General features: G+C 50.8%; 1 protein-coding gene across 1 annotated transcript; it reads right to left on the reverse strand.

Annotated features, from left to right (window-relative positions):
- Positions 1–16,895: 16,895 nt before the first annotated feature.
- Positions 16,896–17,672, reverse strand: MIND_01270100 (uncharacterized protein; the record flags this gene model as incomplete). The annotated part of the gene is made up of 8 exons (XM_037369179.1): positions 16,896–16,979; positions 17,035–17,059; positions 17,112–17,140; positions 17,186–17,200; positions 17,252–17,280; positions 17,327–17,346; positions 17,400–17,544; positions 17,600–17,672. The coding sequence occupies 8 exons, from the start codon at positions 17,670–17,672 to the stop codon at positions 16,896–16,898; spliced, it is 420 nt and encodes a 139-aa protein (XP_037214385.1).
- Positions 17,673–18,997: the final 1,325 nt, after the last annotated feature.

Below are 18,997 nucleotides of genomic sequence, written 5' to 3' on the forward strand. Positions count from 1 at the left end.
TATTATAAACGTAAATCCCGTCCAAAGCCAGCGTACATATACTTCGACTTGAAGCTACACCTTCCCTGTCTCGAGGTCAGGCCCTTTAGGCAGGGGCACAGGTACATGACCATCATACACCTCCGATTGCGTGTACTTGGCCTCTGTGGGGCTGGCGCCGGCGCCGCTCATGCTCTTGAGCGCAAATGACATGCCCGCGCCGATTGGCCCGATCGTCGCCCTGTTCCCGCCGCCCGAAGAGGACAGTACTTGAAGATTGCGGCCGCCGCCGCTCGCTGTCTGAGCGCGAACCTGACAGGCGTGGATCGTTCGTCTGCCGGGAGTTCATGCTGGCGGAAATTTGGTCAGCTAATGCCACACCGCCAGAGCAAGAACATACAGCGCAAGCACGGAACACACGTAGAGGGTGGGGAGCGGGAAGTCCACGATGAAGTTCCTGCGGGGCTCAGATTTCGCTCTACAAGGTTATTCATGCAACTCACACTGCCCGCCGCTATATGATTATGATTAATGGTTACCCAAACGCAACAGCAATAAAATCCGACTCGGACACACCCTGAATATCAACGCTAGGGCCAGATCGAGGATAGCTGCCGCAGCCGTGACCGACCCACTTTCAATGGAGACTGAGAATGGTGTGAGCGTGTGATTTATGATTGGATAAGCGTACGACGGACGCTTTACAATCCGGTTAATGTGCGAGTCGACATGCGAGAATCCCGTTTTTCTCGCCAACTTCATGCACAGAATTAGATATCGACTTGGAGTAGGATCCATAGCGAAACGTACCAATGCGCGGGCCATGCCTCCCGCGAGAACGATGTCACAGACACATGTGGTTATGAGCCAAGCGGTCGTCGTGGGCGTCAGGTGGCGGAAGTTGGCGAACCTGGCGGCAATAATGACGCGGACGCAGGTGGTTATGCCGAGGGCTACTCAATTGTCAATGAGGGGAGATGGAATGAAATGATTAACATGCCAAATGAGCCGAGAGCCAGGATACAGACGATGCTGGGGACAATATACGAGTTCGAAATGACTAAAGAAAATCAGGAACAATCCTCAAGGACCAGGTATGAATTGCCTTTGATTCGCCAAGCAGTGAACAGTTGAACTGGAAAAGACACAAGTGCCTGGACAATTTTCAGATATGAGTCACGAGCGTCAATCAAAGCTACACGAACAATTAAAAGCGAGTCTGTATCGACTTAAGCAGGATATCTGGTTCAATGAGGGAACTCACCGCCCGGTAATACTGGATTATTTGTTCAAGTCAGACGAGCTGGCCGATTGAACTAGAAACACAAACGTGTAGGAAAGTTGGTGACGGATGCTATCGTGCCTGCAAAGACATGAGCCAACACTCTTCACGGCCAGCTTAAAACAAGGATAGAGAACTCACCAAACTGGATTATCAATGGCTGGTAAATGATGCCACATTCGACCACCACTGAAACGCTCGAAATACGTCCGAAGGGTGGGGTGGGAGATGATGAGAACAGGTGATGGGTGGTGGGGAAGGAGGAAGGGCTAGACTCAGCTACAACCCTCAACACAACACAAAACACCCAAACCAATAGCTAGTTCCAACAAATACAATGTCCTTCAGTCCGTATGATGACGCCGCGCAAGTTCGGGGGCTCCTATCAAGGTATATGATAGTTGCAACCTGGTAATAGTCGGTACAAGAATTGTAGAGTAGTGTTGATATAGTAGTAGTCCAATCCGGCGGCAAAGGTCGTGAGAGTGTAGTCAGTAGTGCTGAATTAAAGTCGGACCGACGGGCGTTATCGGGTCCGGTGTCAATCGAAAGTCTTGGCGCTTCTTAATACAGTTACCCCGGATCGGCGAGGTCGTTATCGTTATCGTTATCGTTGTCGTGGGTGCCCTTATCCTTTGATAATCAGGCCGTTTCGTGGTTGCCCCTACCCTTTGGTAAGCAGGCCGTTTCGTAGTCGTTTCGCGGAGGCCTTATCCTTTGATAATCAGCCAGTGGGTGCAATCACAACGGATTCACTGTCTATCTACTGACATATGCGCTAAACTTATAGATCACCGACGGGCTTGGCATCAATCCGCAGCCGGCAACCGTTGCCGGTCCACCGCCTCCGTCTCCGCCACTGCCCCGCCCGTTGCCTGCATCGCCCAGCTCGTCGCCAACACCGCCTCGCCCGTTGCTGCTGCGCACACTGCGCGTATCGCCCGTCGCCTTGCCCTCTCGCTGCGGCACTACTGCGGATACTGCGGCACCCGCTCACTGCCTCCACCTCACTCCTCTGACTTGACGCGTCTTTGGACGCGTCGCGCGTCGCGTCCCGTCACGGAAGTCACTCCCCGTGACTTTTCCTGGTACCGCCCCCGTGCCAGGTGCGTCATGTCCCCCAATGAAAAATCCTGAGTGTCCTCACTCAGCGTGGCTATGCCGGACCGGTACTATAAATGGTGCCGTCCGCTTGGCGACGATCTCATTCAATCCACCACATGTCCTACCCCGCCTACTTCGATTCTTCCGACTTCGCGGTTGATCCGCGTTTCCCTCTCATCGGAACGATTACTCCCCGCTTCCCCGACTTCTGTATCCCATCCCCTCCCGCACTACTGGAGGTCTCCACTGGTCCTCACGGCGAGACCGAATTCCCTCGTGTCCACGAGCACCCTGCCCCCGTTACTTCCAACGAAGTCCTACGCGCTATCCGCTGGCGTCCCGCTGTGAGCCATTTTTGCTGTATATTCCTCCTCCTAACCATTTTTGGTAGTATCTCGGCAAATGCGCTTATTGCATCGTACACGAGCTCCCTTGCCGTTTCCGCTCCTTTGGTGCCCCTTGCGCCAATTGCCTCCTCGCCGCCCATAACAATTGTTCATACGTCAACCCCGTCCTCTTCATGGCTGCCCTCCGCGACTGGCGTACTGAAGAGATTACCGAGGTTTGTGGGGAATTGTCGCATCAGATCAGCGACCCAACCCAATTAGGTGCGTCTTCTCCTTCGTTCTGCCCCAAGCTAACTTTGTTCCCTTAGCCATTTGCTTCAATCACGCGATTGAGCAGGTCGACCGGGCCGTCCAAGGGACCATGGGAATGTTCGAGGTGCGTGCTCATTTTTCCTTATCCCTTGCTCTAACTTTACCCAGATTGCAACTCAAGCTTTCCACAACCTTGCCCTAGACGGCTACAGCGACCTGGCCCAGTTGCCAAACCGCTCGTCCCATCTCGAGCGCGTCCTCACGCTTCGTCCTTCATAACCGTACTGTTGACTAGAAATTGTGTATGTAATCTTGCTGACTTGATCGGCAATTAATATACGCGTTCTGCCGGCTGGTCCGCTTCTATCACTTCTGTATGAGTCCGCTACCTCGTTGCGAGCTTGTATTTTAAGCTCTAATTGAGTCCATATTCCCTTGTTTTTCTGTGTTTCAGATGCCCGCCTCACGCAGCTTCTCCGAAGTCCGCCTGCGCGCCAACCACTCGATTATCCCAGACAGTATCTCTGGAGATACGTCCTCCTCCGACGGTGCTCGCACCTTCATTACTGCGGCAGCATCCGTGGCGTGGAAGCCTTCGACAATTTCTGATCACCTGGGCGTCTCTATTGATTCCAAAAGCCGGGCCACGTTCTCCCAGGTCAGCCCTCAACCCTACCCGGTGATGGCCGCCGATGTGACCCGAGCTGTCACACACCGCCAACAGGTGCGCCTACGCGTTTCTCACTGTTTTTGACGCGTCAAACCCTCCTCTAGGGTCTCATCAACTGTGCTAATTGCATCGGCGGGAGCTCCCTTGCTCGTTCCGCTTCATGGGCGTCATCTGTGGCCCTTGCGCTGCTGCTGGTGATGACTCATGTTGCTTCACCGATCCCATCACCCTCGTGGCCTCGCTTAATAGCTTCCGCAACGCGGAACTGGATGATATCCGCTTCGATTTGGCAAGCCGTCTTGCCGATGGTAGCGTGGACCCTGAAGACGTTGGTGCGTTCCGTCCCCTTCCTCTGCTTACTTGCTCATTCTTCCTAGACTCGTATTACGAGCATGCTTCTCGTCGTGTTAACCGCGTGGTCCAAGGGGCCATCGAGCGCTTCCAAGTGCGCGTTTTCTATTACGTTTTTCTGTCACTGACCCGCCATAGGTCACATCAAGCGCCACAGAAGGCCTCGTGGCCTCCGGGTATCAGGCCTTCATCGACTCGTGCCACAAGCCCTCCTTCCTCGGGCAGTTCATTCATCTTTCTGAGGAATCTGGAGTCCTCCATCCTTCCATTCGAATGGCTGCCGCGCAGCGCGTATTGACCCTAGCCCGCTCTCAATTGGAATAGCCAGTAGTTATTTTTGAATATATCATCTTCTTTGGTGATGGTTGCCATGCGCTATTTTTACCAGTTCTAGACCCCTGGCATCTAGCCCTTGACGCGTCACCCTGCCGTGCCGCGACGTGTCGTGCCGAAGCCGTCAGCCAGACGCGTCACCTTCATAGCCCTACACTGCCCATGCCAGGCGGTGCCGTCGTATAGTGACTGTAGTATTTTCTTGGCTATAAAATCGAGATCTGTAGATCCCAGATCTTCAGCCCGGTGCCCATTCATTTCCTCAATTCAACAACTCCTCTATTCAATGTCTTCAGCTTCTATTATCCGCCTCTCGTCGGCAGAGCTTGAGTCTGTACTCCAGATTCTTCTCGACGTCCGGAAGCACATGCCTCAGGACCCTGTTGATCGGGGACGTTCCTCGTGGAGCGAGCCAACACAGTGGTAATTAGCTGGCTTTTCTTCTTTTGGTAATCTTCTCCTGATTTGTCCAGCTGAAACTCAAGGACGCCATTTCCTCATTCGTGGAGAATTCATCTGCTGCCGAGTGCGTGTTTGCGCTCCGGACCGCCATGGCGCGTCACGGTTTTCGTATTGGAGGCCCGTTTGGGCGCATTTTATCAGACATCGTGGTCTTTTGTTCCGACATCTCCCGCCTTCGCCGTGCCGCTCGCAGCATCAAACGCGCCACCAGAGTCTCTTCTGATGCCGCCGGCTCCGAACGTCCTGACGCCGCCCTTGCCGACCTTGCCGAGTATGCGGCACACCTGGCCGACTGGCAGGTATTTCATTCTCCGTCCTAATTCCTCTCATTTCTGACCATTTTCGCCAGGCCAGAACGGATGCGCGTGGCTCTGATGCCATGCATTGTTCTCCTCCTGCCGAGGCCGCGCCGGCTCCTCCCAGCACCCCTTCCGATATGCCAGCGCTCGAAATAGTCACTGATTCAGGCAAATCTGCGTCCGGTACGCCGTTTTCCCATTTTGATACCAATTTTAACCTCTAATAGTGAGTATTTCAGAGCTTCTTTCGCCAGTGTCCAAATTGCTTCTCCAATTTAGTGGACTCCGCCCGGACGATTCAAAGTCTTCGGTATTGTTTTTCAATTTTTGCATAATATTTTCGCCTAATCGGGCACAGATCCAGTCACCGATGCCGTTGTTACCCAAAATCCAGCTTTCGAGGCTGTTCCAGCGGGTTCCTCCGCTGCCCCACGTAAACGTGCTCGATCCCCCTGTCCATCACCGTCGCCATCAGGCAGGCAATCGAAACGGCAGGGTACGCGTGTACCCTCCGCCGTGCTTCCCACTGACTCACTATGCTTCTAGCTCGTCACACCCGATCTCCTCGCGTCCAGCCGCAATCACCCCGCAGCAAGGCCCAAGCGAAGAAGCAGCCATCAGGAGGCTTCTCTCCATTGAGTCCCGCATCCAGCGGCTCGAGCGGCAACGCGAATGCCTTGCCTGGACCATCGACACGTTCTACCAAGGTGCTGCGCCCACGAACCCGGCGCTTTCAGCCGAAGATTGTTGTGACTCGTGCTGTGGAAGCTCGGTGCGTGTCCATCTAGCCCTCTTCCCTTTCAATTAACATTTGCTTCCGCCAGGACGCGTAGCGTTGCCAGTACTGTGACTCCCTCAGTCACTCCATGAAGTACTGCAACCTGCTGAATTAGCCAGTCCTTTCTTTTCCTGCCATATTTTCCTAGTGCCCTGTACTGGTAGCCACTTTTTGTACTTCTTTATTTTTCGGATATTTAATTTGATGCGCCTGATGCGCCCTTCCCGATTTGGTAATAGTTGCCCAATATGGCTGCTCGGCTTGTTCGGCATTGAATTAATTCGAGGTCTTCTAATTCCGCGTTGACCAAAATAGGTATAGGTTCTGAGTGCGCCCCCTTCCTTTTCAATTAATAAAAACCCACTGCCCCCAGTGGAATATTCCTTCGTGCTACCATTCATCCGCTCCCTCTCAATCGACACGCAAATCTCCAGTCGATACGCGCTATGGTCGACGAGGAACGCGTGCTAAAGGATATATTCGATCTTGATGCCACGGCTCGCCTATCAAACTATGCCCGCACGATCTTGCTTGACGGGTTTAGCGACGCCACGGAGCGGTCCGAGTTTAAGCTTGAGGCCATTAAGTTTGCCGTGCGTCGTCCTATTCACTCTACCCTGCCTAGCTTACTGAATTATAGCTTGATCGTGCGGATGAATTTTCCGCTACTGCATTCCTCACCCCAACTGGTGGCACCATGCCTGCGCAGGCCGTCACGACCATCTGGCGGTCTTGTTTCGAAATGCGGTTTCAATTCGACGGCCCGACCACAAGGAATATAAGGCCATTCGACATTTGTCCGACAGCCTCCTCTTTACTCTCCGTTGTGCAGAAGACGGCGCCGCTGCTATTCGCACTGCTGAACGCCGTCGACAGAACAACCAGGTAATTTTCCTTCTAGTCTTTCCCGTTCGCTAATCCCCTTCTAGCTCACCATCAAGAAACCTCGCTATCCCAGCACATCCGAATACGACGCAGACGAGGCCATGTCTTATGGTACGTCCCACTTTCTCTTCCGCTTCCATCGCTAACCCCTCAAAAGTCGACGATGAAGACTCGGATATCGAAGTTCTGGACGCTCCTCCGGCTCCTGTGGCAACGGGTACTCAAAGTGCCATGGTGCGTGGTTATTTTCTTGTCTTGCTTCAAGTCCTGACGCGTTTACAGCTCTATGCTGTTGACCACCAGTCTCCTTCTCCTCCTCGGACTGGTTCTGTTGCTCCGGCACGTGGTGCGTGCCCATATTCACGCGTTTGACACGGACTAACCCGCTGTTTTGTTTAGTTCTCTCACCCGACGCCCCCGTCTTCAACCCAAAAGGACAATATGTCCGCGAATCCACGCCGGCCCCTGCTCAGCCGAGCGAAAAGCTTCCTGTTTCGTCTTTGCCTGCTGTTGCTCATTCTGTTCCTGTTTCGACAACCCCTTCCGGTCAACGACTCCACCATTATTACCCTGACGACGCTCTTCGCATTCCGGTGGCTAACGAAGATCACATCCGCTGGGTCCCAATCAACTCGCACGAGCCCGCTCAGCCCGCCCCTCGTTATGTCGGACATGCTCCCGCGCGCCCAGCCTCTGTTAGCGGGTATCCTGTTCCACGTCGTCCACCAACTTGCGAGGATCCTGGCTGGGTCGATTGGCGCCACGCACTCGCGCGACCACAGCAACACATCCGCGGGTCATCGTCCCAACAAACGGTCGATCCACCAAGTTCCGGAGGCCGCTCGTGGCCCATCGCCACGTCTTCACGGTCCCATGAGCCAGCCATCTCTTGGCGCGGTTGCCGTTGACGCGATGCCACATGTGCCAACCATCCCTGGGCCAACTATCCCTGCCGAGCAACTTCGCGAGCGCACCGTCACCAGTACGTGTCTCGCTTACCCTCATTTCTCATTTACTAACATTTCTCCTTTAGTTGCTTATCGTTTTGAGCCTCGCGTCGACGTGAACGGTACTACAGCCCTGTTGTCCCTCGAGAACGAAGAGGAGGCCGCCCGCGAGCTTGCTGCCATCGCCATTTGCGATTTGACCTCTGGCCGCCTGGTTCACGAGCGTGCAGTCCGCTGCGAGCGCATTTCTCAACTTCGTTGGTTACACCGTTGCTGTCCCGATGTATTCGACCGTCCCTTTGGACCAGGTACGTGCTCTCTTTCCTGTTTGTAGCGTTGCTGACTTGTTCGTCCCGTCTAGCGCCATCCCGGCTGCCACCAGATGTTGATTGATCTCGACAGCTTGGCCGGCGCCGCCAACTAAACGCGTCAACGACTTCACGCGTCAAAATGTATTTCTTCTCCCCGCTCTCGTCGCTTTCCGTTTCGCTGTCAAAACCGCGGTGCCCCGATTCGCCCGCGTGTACCATAGTGTAAGTTGTCGTCTGGTATCTGCTGTCGTCGCTCGTGCATCGTGGTTCGTTGTCTGTACTCGTATATGTGTCGTTAAACCCCCACTCTGCGTATTTCCGCCTTCGGGCACAAAATATATATTTTTACCCCCGCTCTATAGCCCGATTTGTAAGAGTTTGCGTGAAATTCGAGATTTCCGACAAAGTTGTCTTGATTTTGTGCCGCCAGCGAGTTCAAGCTCGAAACCCGCGCTACACAGTCACGTTGTCGTGTTTTGCCATCAATTGCCACGATCCTTTGTTCTTAATTATAGAACCAGTAGCTCCATTGTCTCTCCCTCGGCTTTGGAGGTCTTTTTGATCTCCGCAATCCATTTTCGTCCGGCTCCTCTTCCGAGAGCTGATCTTCGTGATCCTGGTCAAACGGCTCATCACCAGAGTCTGATAATGGTGTTAGAGGTGATCCCAAGCCTCCGGCATCCTCGGCACGCTCGGCATTGCTGATGCGAAGCTTGATTCCATCAAATTGGAAATCTGGCCCATGATACTCCAGATCTTGCTCAGGTTCTGCCTCCAATTCATCCAGTAACTCTTTTGATGCATCAACCAGGTCTTCAATGGATGTTCCCACGGTCAATTTGCGGCGTTGATGGAAGGGAATAACCCTGAATCTTCCTATCTTTTTCTGCCAGACTGCTCCATTGAGCTCTGCCACAATGTATGCTCCACCTTTGGTCCTTCTGATGACCACTACTGGTCCTGCCCAACGACTTCTGTTGCGAGCACTGGTTGAATCCTCATCCTCTGAGTTCCTAACCAGGACTATATCACCAGGCCCAAATCTGTAATCCTTGATGCTTCCTTTGTATTTTTCAGCATATTCTTTTGCAGATAGGGCTCTCTCCTTGAGCATCCTGTCCTTCATCTCTTCCACATGGGTGACATGTTTTGCCAGTGCCTTTGCCCTTAGTCCAATCAACTCCTCAGTTGAGATGATGGCATCAGGAAATTCAGATAACCAGGTGATTTCTGATATATCCAGAGGTAGTGTTGGATGTGCTCCACAAACAGCAAAGTATGGTGAGCAACCCATTCCTCTCCTGATGGTGATCCTGTCTGCCCATAGTACTTGATGGAAGAACCAGTACCACTTGCTCAAATCTCCTCCTGTAGCCTTGTATAGTGACTGCCTCAAATCCCAGTGTCCCCTCTCTATAATTCCATTTGCCTGCGAGTTGTATGGTGCAATCTTGATGCCCTTGATTCCATATTTGTGCTCCAGCCATTTGATTGCTGCTACAAATGGAGTGCCATTGTCAGAGACAATCTCCTTTGGACAACCCCATCTGCAGATGACTTCTTCCAGCAGAAATAGCCCAATAGTCCTGGCATTTTGCTCTCTAATAGCCCTTCCCTCTACATATCTGGAAAGAGCACATCTGGCATTTACCACAAAATGACAACCATGTGACTTTTCAGACATGTACATCACATCTGTGTGAATCCTCTGGAATATTCCTGGAATGGCAGCAACAACTGGTGGTGTCCTGACCAAATTAAGCCTTCTCTTCTGGCAGAGAGTGCAGGTCTTTATATACCACCCTACATCTCCCTCCAAATCTGGCCACCAAAATCTCAATTCCAATAGAGACTTTGTTGCATATGCTCCCCCTGTGTCCCAAGGCATCATGTGCTGCTCTCATCATATACATCCTATATGGTTTCTCCACCACTAGCTGATGCATAGAGTTAACTCCTCTTCTGTAGAATTTTCCTTCTTTGCTTAAGAAGAATTTTGAAGCCAGGCTGACAAAATTCTGGTACTTGCGACTGTCTTCCATTCCTGGTGGTCTCTTCAAAGGGTCCTTCAACCATTTCTTGACCAAATCCAACCTATTTTCCAGAATCTTGACACTCTTCCTCCTATGTTCTTCATCATATGGCTCCCTCTCAGATTCCTCCTCCTTGAGAATTTCATCTGGCAATAATTTCTCCTCATGCAAATCTGCTTGAAGATAGGCTGGCATTTCCAATCCCTCAGCCTTATATGCCTCCTGAACACAATTGTTGTATGCTCTATTCTCTTCTTGTGCTTGACCAATCTCCTTGCTGAGATCCTTGACAGATGTAGCCAAATCAACCAACTCCTGAGCATATCCTCCTCTGGTGTCAATGTCACATTTGAAGTCATCAAAGCCCAGGGGTTGATCTATGTCATAATCCCAGTCTTCATGTTCTTCTGGTGGTTGACTAGGTTCAAAACCATCCTTGTCTGGAGGCCAAATCTCATCTCCTGGCTGTGCCTCTCTCCTAGATAACCCATCAGGAGGAAATGTTGCTCCTTTGACATGCTTGAGTTTGAACTTGAACATCAGAATCTGCTCAATCCATCTGTTGATTGTTGCATTTGGACCCATCCCAGGGTTGTTCAACATTCCTTGAATATACTTGGCATCTGTCTCAATGACCAGTCTCCTGCAACCCAACAACCAGTACTTCATAGCCTCCAATGCCCTCTTGAGACCATATAACTCCCTCTTTGGCTGAGAGAATTCTGCCTCCCTCTTGTTCAAAGGTATTGATGCAAACTTGGCATAGTAGCGCTTCTTTGGGTCCTTGGGATCACACTGATAGATCTGAAGACCTACAGCCATCCATGAGGTGTCCACAGCCATGACTATGTCAGAGTCCCATTCATAGTTGAGTGGCTTCAAACTTGGTGCATTGATCAAAGCTTGCTTCAGCTTGTCCATAGCTTTCTCCTGTTCTTCTCCCCAAACAAATTCCACATCTTGCCTGACCAGCTTCTGGATAGGCCTGGCCAGTAAGGCATAGTCCTTGATGAACATCCTGAGTACTCCCACAGTTCCCAGAAATTTCCTAACATCAGAGGCATCCTTCAATGGTCCCCATCTGGCAATAACTCCAACTCTGTCTGAGTCTGCAGTCCTCCCTTCAAATGAACACAGATGTCCCACCACATGGAACTTTTCTGCACATAGGATAGACTTGGCTCCAGAAAATGTCCCTCCACAATATTTCATCCTCTGCACAACCCTGTTCAAATTTTGGAAGTGCTCCCATACAAATTTCCTGATTCCTGGATTTTCTGGAATTGTCTCTGGTGTCCCATCCGGTAGCTCATATCTTGATCCTGGTCCTCTCAAAGGTACATCATCAATGTAGGGCTGGGTGACGTGGGGAATCTCATCCTCCAGAATATATGTCACATCATCATGGAAGATTGGAACACTGTTGGTCCATCCTTGGGGTAGCTTGACTAGTCTCATAGCTCCAAATGGTGTCTGGAATGTGGTGAAGTCCCTTGAACTCTCAGCAATATCCCTAGCATCATAGCCAGAATACAAGTCCAAACATCCTCCACATGCTCTTCCTGCAAAATGGTTTGCCAGTTCCTCTGTTGCTGGTGGTATTCCTGAATGAGCAATAGTGACAGCATTCAGAGGTTCCAGAGCATGAACCAGTCTGATACTCTTCCCATCCTTCTTGATAACTCCAAAGAACTTGCTCCTATATGATGCATTTGATGGTTCATACACTCCTGCATCCATCTTCTTCTTGATGACCTTGCAAAACTCCTCCAATTGTCCCCTTGGAATTGGGATACTCCTTTCTACCCATGTCTCATGTTCAACCAAAGGAAACTCCACAGGAGGAAAGAAGTCATGTCTGAAGCTGCCTCTCTCATCATCTGTCCAAGCAAAGGCCTCTTCATGATTCCCAACCAGTTCATGCATCATCTTGAGCTCCTCAGGTTGAAGGAAATCAGCATGCCTCTTCTCCATATCCTCTGCTCTCTCCTTGGTGTATCTCTTGCCCTCCCTATATCCTTGTGGCTTTGGATTCAAAGGTGGCATACCAGCCAATGGATCACCCTTGATCTCCCTCTTGATCCTATATCTGTCTGGCAGCTCTGTGTAAACAGGCCTGACTTTGAGTCCTACTGGCTTGTACTTCTTTCCAGCAAATACAGAGGCCACACCATCCTGTTCTTGATGGTTTGATACATCATCAATCGGTTTGATGAAATCAATTGATTGACAGCAGAAGCACCTCTCAACACCATCCATCCTATGGGTTGTGTGCATAGTTTCCCCATCTTTCGTCTGATTTGAGCTCTTCCCAGACTTGGCAACTGGTTCAGCAACCACATTGGCAAAGACTTTATATGGAACTCCCTCCACATGTTCCACTTTCTGCTGTTGATAGTTCTCAAACAATTCTGCTGCCTCTGCATCTTCCTTGAAACAATTTGCAGTTGACTTGGATGCTGCCAGATAAGACTCCACTATTTTCTTTGAATCCATTTTGCCGCCATTAGGTCTGTATAACTGATCGATCGTTGCTTCTCCCTTTTCATTGAAGCCAATTATGACCATGGCTTCTTCTCCTTGGCACATGCTTGCCAATTCATCGAAGGCTGTTGAAAATCCCCTAGGTTGGCCTCTATAGAATCTGATGGTTTAGGCTCCTTGACCCTGTGTGCTGCAGGTCCATTCTTGGTCCTGTCAAAAGTGGGTACTGTCCAATTTCTGCCAGTGTTGGGGTCTGTCACAGTCAAGATTTGATGTTCTCCCTCATGTTCCATCCTACTCCTGGTCAAGACATCAAAAGGTCTGCCCAGTAGAACTTTGTAGGCTGGTCCTTTTATGACATGAACTTGAAGGAAAAGCTTGAGTTCTCCCCATCTAAACATCACATTCCTTGCCAATCCCATAGATTTCTCCAGTTGTCCATTTGCTGACTGCATGTATATGTTGATTGAGGGGTCCCACATTAGACCACATAGTTGAGCTGTCTCCAATGACATTGAGACAATTTGTGATCCAGAGTCCAAAACACATTCAATTGGCCCATTTGCATGGATATGTGGGTAGGTGACCTTGAGTGGTTCTGAGTCTCTGGCAACATAGATCTGTCTTGGTGATTCATCCTCCTCCAATCCTTCAAGATATTGAAGATAAGGGTCCTGTGCCACCATAGATCCAGCTGGTATGCCATCCACATCAGTGTTGACAATAAAAACTCCTGCTACTCCTGGCAAATCTCCCATTTCCACTGCATCACTGTCCAGCTTGAGTTCTTCCTCTTCTGGCACTAACTGTGCTGTGTTTGAAGCAAAGGACCTCCCAGGCATGCCCTCTGCATCTACTGGTTCTCTGACTCTGGTGAGACGAATTTTCTCACGCTCGCGTAAGTCCTTGCTAAGCCCAAACAAATCACCAAGTTTGATGGTGACCTCTGTGTCATTGATCCTGCCCAATATCTCCTCTGTTAGGCCTTCCCTCTGAATGGGTGCCTTCAACTTGAAGCGGCCCAGCGCGGTTGTCGTATTCGTCCTCCTGCACAGGTTGTCTTGGTTTGGGTGGCTGAGTTCGAGCCCCACCTCCAACTTGGACAAACTTGTAAGGCAGTTCCCTCATCTCCTTGCTAACTCTAGCCTTCTTGACTCTTGGCCTTGGTGGTTCTGGGTCTTCATCTTCCTCTAATTCATCAATATCGTCCCTCTCAGGTGGCCTATGATGCTGGCCCTCCTTCATCGAGGTCTCTAAAAACCCGATCCTTGTGAACTGCTGCCCTTGGCCTTCTTCTGCTGTGCAAATTGCTCAGAAGCTCCATTCTGTGCATTCATCATGTTGAAGACCATTCTCCCAAGTGCCTCCATATCCATAGTCTGTGCTGGTGGTTGCTGAGAAACCACTGGTGCTGGTGCATTCTGTGCCATATAGGTAGGTTGAGCTGCATATCTCCCATTATTTGAAGTGGGTCCTCCATTATCTGCAAGCTGACTGAGCTTGACATGGATGGTCCTAACCTCATCCCTGAGCAGATCAAACTCATCATCATTGATGCCTGATGGCCCATCACCATAATAGTGTTGTCCTGCAGCTCCCTTCCTCTGCCAATACTCCTCAACTCTGAGTGCTGCTGGTGTTGGTCCTGCTGGAATGATGTTGCCATCAGACAATCTCTGTCTGCCATCTTCCACCACAATCCAACCCTTCATCAGATGTTGATGCTTCCTTGGGCAATCTCTTGCAAAGTGGTCTGTATCTCCACAGTAATAGCAACTTGTACTGCTGTTGCCACCACCCATTCCACCTCTATTCATGCCTCCTCCATAACTTCTATTGCTGTTGTATCCCCTGTCTTGTTGTCCATAGGAGTTCTGTGCCCTGTCACGCTGATCCTGATCGTCACGGTCACGTGGTGGATAATTCTTCTGATTTTGGAAAGCCTTGACCAGCTCCTCAATTGAAGACTGAGTCTGCTTCTGTCCAATATCAACCATGTCCCTCAGACCAGACACCTGTCCTTCCAGATCATCAAGTCTGACATCACGTTCCTCCAGTTTGACGCGTGGGAATTTCTCTGATCTCTTGATATCAGGTGGGCTGACATCATAAGTAGCATCCCCTCCACTAGTCTTGGCATATCTCTCTGCCAACTTGATGAGGTCCTCCAGCTTGATAGGATCCTCCTTCCTGTCTGCAGTCACTACTGCTCCTGCAGCTGGTGCAAATTCTTCCTTGAGAATATTCCTGGTATTCATGGCAGTCTTCAGAGATTTGGCAAAACTCCTCTCCAGGGTGTCCAGGTATCTGGTGCAAGCCTCCTTGTTCAGAATAATAGCAGGGTTGTCCTGAAGCTTCTTAATCAAGGCCTTGTACTTCAACCCAAATCGGGTAAGTTTTCCCTCTTGAGTGTGACGGATGCCATAATATTCGTCACATAGTTCCTCCAGATCCCTCAATGTGCCCATTCTGTCCTCTTCCACTTCAGGATAGACTTTCTTGATTGCATTCTTGAACTCCTCATAGGTCTTGGTCACATCAATGTACTCTGGCAAGAGTCTCCATTCCTCCTTCCTTTTGTTGGAAAGGTAACTGGTCATCAATGTCTTCTTCTCCTGGTCCTGTTTGACTTTCCCCAGGAAAATGATATCATCAACCTGATCAAAGAAATCCATCAAATCATTTTTGTCCTCTGACGTGAACCTAGGAACTCCTGATTCCCATGGTCTTGGTATTTTGAATGGGGCTGAGTTTGTCCCATTACTAGCCTGGTTGGCAGCCATTGGTACTTGGTTGTTATTGTTGGATGAAACAGTAGATGAGGATGTGGATGAACTTGAACTTGGTGAACCAGGTATGGGTACTGTGTATGGCAGTTGGTTGTCCCAATTATGGTAGTTGTCCTGGTTCTGATAGTCTAGACCTAAAGCCTGCTCAAAGTCTTGTTCTCCAATGTCCTGCTCTTGCTCTTCTTGTTTTGGCTCCTCCTCTGGTGTTCCTTCAGGGATCTCCTCTGGGTCTGGCCTAAGTGCTGATGCCAATAATTCAACCCAAGCTCCAACTCTTTCCTTTTGCTCCACCTCTTGTGAGTTGCTTGTTGATGCTGATATGTTTAAGGGAGGAGTGGCTGTGTTCCTGTTACCAATCAATGGTTCCCAGTGGTGATAGTCTCCAGATCCTTGTTCAAAGTCCTGCTCTTCTTCTATGTTTGGTTCTTCAACAATTGAGGGCAGCACAGTCAATATGTGCTCTTCAATTTCAAAGGAATCTTCTTCAGCAACCTCAAGTGTCTGTGTTGTGCTTGGTGGTGTATGTCCAAATATGTCTTGTGTGTTACGTAATCTTGTCCAACGCTCTGCGCGGTCACGTGTCTTGTCTCGTTCCAATTGTCTTGCGATATCCGCAGCCGATAGTCTTGTAGTCGTGGTTATATGTGTTCAACACAATATAATTTCTTGTTGATAATTTCCAGATGAACCCCCTCGCGGTGGGCTCCAGATGAAACGCTCGAAATACGTCCGAAGGGTGGGGTGGGAGATGATGAGAACAGGTGATGGGTGGTGGGGAAGGAGGAAGGGCTAGACTCAGCTACAACCCTCAACACAACACAAAACACCCAAACCAATAGCTAGTTCCAACAAATACAATGTCCTTCAGTCCGTATGATGACGCGCGCAAGTTCGGGGGCTCCTATCAAGGTATATGATAGTTGCAACCTGGTAATAGTCGGTACAAGAATTGTAGAGTAGTGTTGATATAGTAGTAGTCCAATCCGCGCGGCGGCAAAGGTCGTGAGAGTGTAGTCAGTAGTGCTGAATTAAAGTCGGACCGACGGCGTTATCGGGTCCGGTGTCAATCGAAAGTCTTGGCGCTTCTTAATACAGTTACCCCGGATCGGCGAGGTCGTTATCGTTATCGTTATCGTTGTCGTGGGTGCCCTTATCCTTTGATAATCAGGCCGTTTCGTGGTTGCCCCTACCCTTTGGTAAGCAGGCCGTTTCGTAGTCGTTTCGCGGAGGCCTTATCCTTTGATAATCAGCCAGTGGGTGCAATCACAACGGATTCACTGTCTATCTACTGACATATGCGCTAAACTTATAGATCACCGACGGGCTTGGCATCAATCCGCAGCCGGCAACCGTTGCCGGTCCACCGCCTCCGTCTCCGCCACTGCCCCGCCCGTTGCCTGCATCGCCCAGCTCGTCGCCAACACCGCCTCGCCCGTTGCTGCTGCGCATTACTGCGCGTATCGCCCGTCGCCTTGCCCTCTCGCTGCGGCACTACTGCGGATACTGCGGCACCCGCTCACTGCCTCCACCTCACTCCTCTGACTTGACGCGTCTTTGGACGCGTCGCGCGTCGCGTCCCGTCACGGAAGTCACTCCCCGTGACTTTCCTGGTACCGCCCCCGTGCCAGGTGCGTCACCACCACTGCCGTTGCCAACACGAAAAGGTAGAGCATCTGGTCAATGTCCGATAAGGTGTTGTAAATGAGCCGCGTTCGAACAGAGACCCACGAAATAGCGTATCCATTTGGGGTCTCTGTATGCATCATCCGTCAAGAAATAGACTGAGAAGGTGAATAAGGCCCTACCGAGGGTATTCGTGGTAGTATTTGAACATCTGGGTAAAGTGGGTACCAGCTTGAAAAGCAGCGAGGGTGCGAACCTGAGTAACCATGATCTATTGAACCAGTTAGATTGGAGGAGACGCGAGAACAGTGCCAAGACGCACCCCATACAGCAGCACATTAAGTACGACGCCTGTTGGAATATAAGGTGCGGTCGGGGACAAACAAAGGTTACTCACCTATAAGCATCGGGCCGAAGCTTCGCGCAAGCGTTAGCACGGTTCATAAAGCTACAAACACCGAAGATCGCACAGTAGAGTTATATTCGGGAGCGGCATTTGGATGGTGTCGGGAAGTGTACAGAGACCGAGACGAGGAAAAGAAGACGGAAGGCGGATTTGAGAGTCGGTCCAGACTGCGTTGCCTAAGTACTTGCTGGCAGACAGGGATGAGTTGGCTGTCAATGGGGATTCATCGTGTATCGTGACAAGCTTCGAATTTGAATCACGCACCACCTTGGGGACGTGACCCACAACCAGCCAGCGAGCCAGAGACACGGTATTGATGGCATGGTTCCCGCGGCATGGCCTGAGCAAGGGTCGTAGCTGTCTGTTCATGATGGTGGGCGGAGGCAAGAGAGTTACATGATACTGATCCGAATTCCGAAGATGCGATGATGCGGGCATGTCGAAAAATTCAATCGATCGTCAATTTGCCTAGGCATAGAAAGTATACCGAGTTGGTTGTGGCCTCACGAGGCCCCCTCATACTTAAGCCGTTTCTTGGGCTGCTTGATGTGATAGTAGGATAACTATTGTACTCATGAAAGATAACTAGTAATATTTTACCGGTTCCTCTTGAAACTATAGGTTACTCGGTCATGTCGGGCACAAGTCGGGTCCCGGGCCTCGTCCGGTTCAATTTTCAAGCTCGAGCACGTCTGTGGGCACCTTGGCAGGGCGGCCCTAGGTGTAGCGACGATCATCCTACCAACAACTCGAGCGAGTACTTGACAAACTCTCTTTTGCATTGGCGATCCAGCTAGAGTGGGCTGCAGTCAAGCATAGCTGCGCAATGGCCAAGTCGTCTATCAGGCCCGGGGCGGGAAGTCATCGATGTCATGTCAAACGACAGTCACATTGGTCATCCGTTGTCCGCAACCACCACAGATGAATGCAAATCGCTGCTGCTGCCTCTTCCTCCTCAACGCCGACCGTAACGACGCGTGGCAGATGTATGGTTTCTCGAAGACAATTTGATCATACGCGCCGAAGACCGAGTGTTTTGAGTCTCACAGGGCGTGTTGGCGGCGAGGTCAACTGTGTTCAAGGACCTGCTTGCCTTTGACTCGGAGGTGACCGATGACGACGAGGAGCGCATCGACGGATGTCCTGTGGTCAAGCTGCATGACAGTGCTGCCGATGTAGAGGTGTTTCTAAGGGTCATATTCGACTCAAGGTGTGTGTCCGCTTTCTTTTGTTGTGGCGCGGGGAATCTGAAAGGGCTCCAATCCAGTTTCTTCGAGCCACCACCAACAAAGACCACTCTTCCGCCTCTCCCACAAGTCCGATGTGCAGCTTCTCCGCCGTGCCCTGCAGCATCTTGACACCGGCCACCCTACTTCCCTCGCTGTGTACACTGTACGAGATCTCTGGGACGGAAACCTTCTCCTTAGACGGGCTCGACGACTCCTTACTCACTATTCGCATCGCCTCCAAAGCCCTCCTGGGTACTCCTCACCGCCTTCGACTTCCTCCAACTCGCCACAGTTGCCCCTCCTCAGCCCCGTTGACCAGGAAACGACCATAGTCAGCTACACCAAACAGTGCCTGGCCTGTCCCCCTATCCTTCCCTTCCCTCACATCCCATTCGTCGAGGCTGCACCAGTCTCAAGGTGTGACGAATACGGC

The sequence above is a fragment of the Mycena indigotica genome (genome assembly GCF_014461135.1).
Source record: "Mycena indigotica strain 171206Taipei chromosome Unknown Mind.scaff0013, whole genome shotgun sequence".
Taxonomy (NCBI): domain Eukaryota; kingdom Fungi; phylum Basidiomycota; class Agaricomycetes; order Agaricales; family Mycenaceae; genus Mycena; species Mycena indigotica.